Raw genomic sequence first — 1,432 nt, forward strand, 5'->3', positions numbered from 1 at the left:
ACACTGAAAGTTAGATAATGGCAGGTAAGGAACAGTTGACATAAGAATGATGATTTTTCAGACAGGAGCTTTCAGGTTCATATCATGTTCTTTCCATGTGTTTAAAAACTATTATACTATCAATACAAAAACCGAGTACTTTGAATCCTAAAGTGTGTAGGAATACATGCCTTACAGATGTCATTTTACAGTGATGTGTTTTAATATTTCACAAATCTTAGTTCATCGCTAATAGTTTTCCTTAAGTCACACGCTAATAAGTAAATGGTGTATCACTAAAATTAATAATAACTTAGATTCTGCCTTACACCGATTTATCGTGTCAGTTTCATGTGCCAAAGTTAATGTGGTTATACTGATATTCTGATAATTCAACAATTCCATTGGTTGCTGCCATGAAACTTGTGTTCCTCGTATAAAAGCACATGAGTCTTTCTGTTGCCATCACATTACAAGCCCATCTTGCATCTACTACATATAACTACAGGTTCCTGCAGCATGCCACCACCAGAGTGCATGCAGGTTCACTAAGGTATTTAAGTCTAATGCATAATTGATATTATCCTGTTGAATAAAACTTTAAAATTAAGGGAAACTGGTTGTAATGAAAATTATACAATAACCTCACTCTGAAATTAACCACAAGGGGTCAAAACAAAAGTAACCATGGATCTGATTTCTGGATGGACACAGGTAATGAGCTGTCTAGCAGACCATGAGGGCTCAGTGCACTCTCACCGTTTCCAGCCCAACCAGTTCCCAGTCCCCACCCAGCCTGAAGGAGCAGATGTGGACAAATACGTAGGCTCTGAGTGTGTCTTCTCTTCATCTTTTAGTTACAGCCATACTAGTGCTGTCCTAAGATTTCTGAAGCATGAAGAGGTTCTCACATGAGTGCCTTCACAGGAGTGATTTTACATTATAAGAGCTCTTCAATGTTCTACACTCAGATCTCAGAAAGCAACTGTGAAAAGAAAATAATCAGCAGGTGTCTCCAAGGGGCAAAAAATAGAAAGTGGAATATATTTGATTTCAGCAGACGTGATATGTGTGGCGCATGCCTCAGATTCAGACGCAGGAAGTTCTAGCCCAGAAGGCAACTGTCAGTGACTGTAAACTGAGACCATGGACAACACGGATCTGGCAATCGGTCTGATCTTCTTAATAGAGACTACCACTGGAATCCTGGGTAATTTCTCACTTCTCTGTCATTATATCATCCTTTTCATCACTGAGTATGAGTGGAGGTCCACAGATTTCATTCATAAGCACCTGATTGTAGCCAACGTCTTAGCCCTGCTCTGTAAAGGAGTCCCCCAGACTATGGCAGCATTTGGGCGGAAATATTTCCTCAGTGACCTGGGATGCAAACTTCTTTCCTTTCTTCACAGAGTGGGGAGGGGAGTGTCCATTGGGAGCGTCTGCACCTTGA

General features: G+C 40.5%; 1 protein-coding gene across 1 annotated transcript in view; it reads left to right on the forward strand.

Annotated features, from left to right (window-relative positions):
- Positions 1-1,125: 1,125 nt before the first annotated feature.
- The window catches only part of LOC115281202 (vomeronasal type-1 receptor 4-like), a 37,571-nt gene continuing 37,264 nt past the window's right edge, over positions 1,126-1,432 (forward strand). The window contains exon 1 of the mRNA XM_029926538.1: positions 1,126-1,418. Within this exon, the coding sequence (XP_029782398.1) occupies positions 1,126-1,418 (293 nt within the window). The remainder of the gene's footprint in view (positions 1,419-1,432) is intronic.

Source organism: Suricata suricatta, chromosome 16 (genome assembly GCF_006229205.1).
Source record: "Suricata suricatta isolate VVHF042 chromosome 16, meerkat_22Aug2017_6uvM2_HiC, whole genome shotgun sequence".
Lineage (NCBI taxonomy): Eukaryota > Metazoa > Chordata > Mammalia > Carnivora > Herpestidae > Suricata > Suricata suricatta.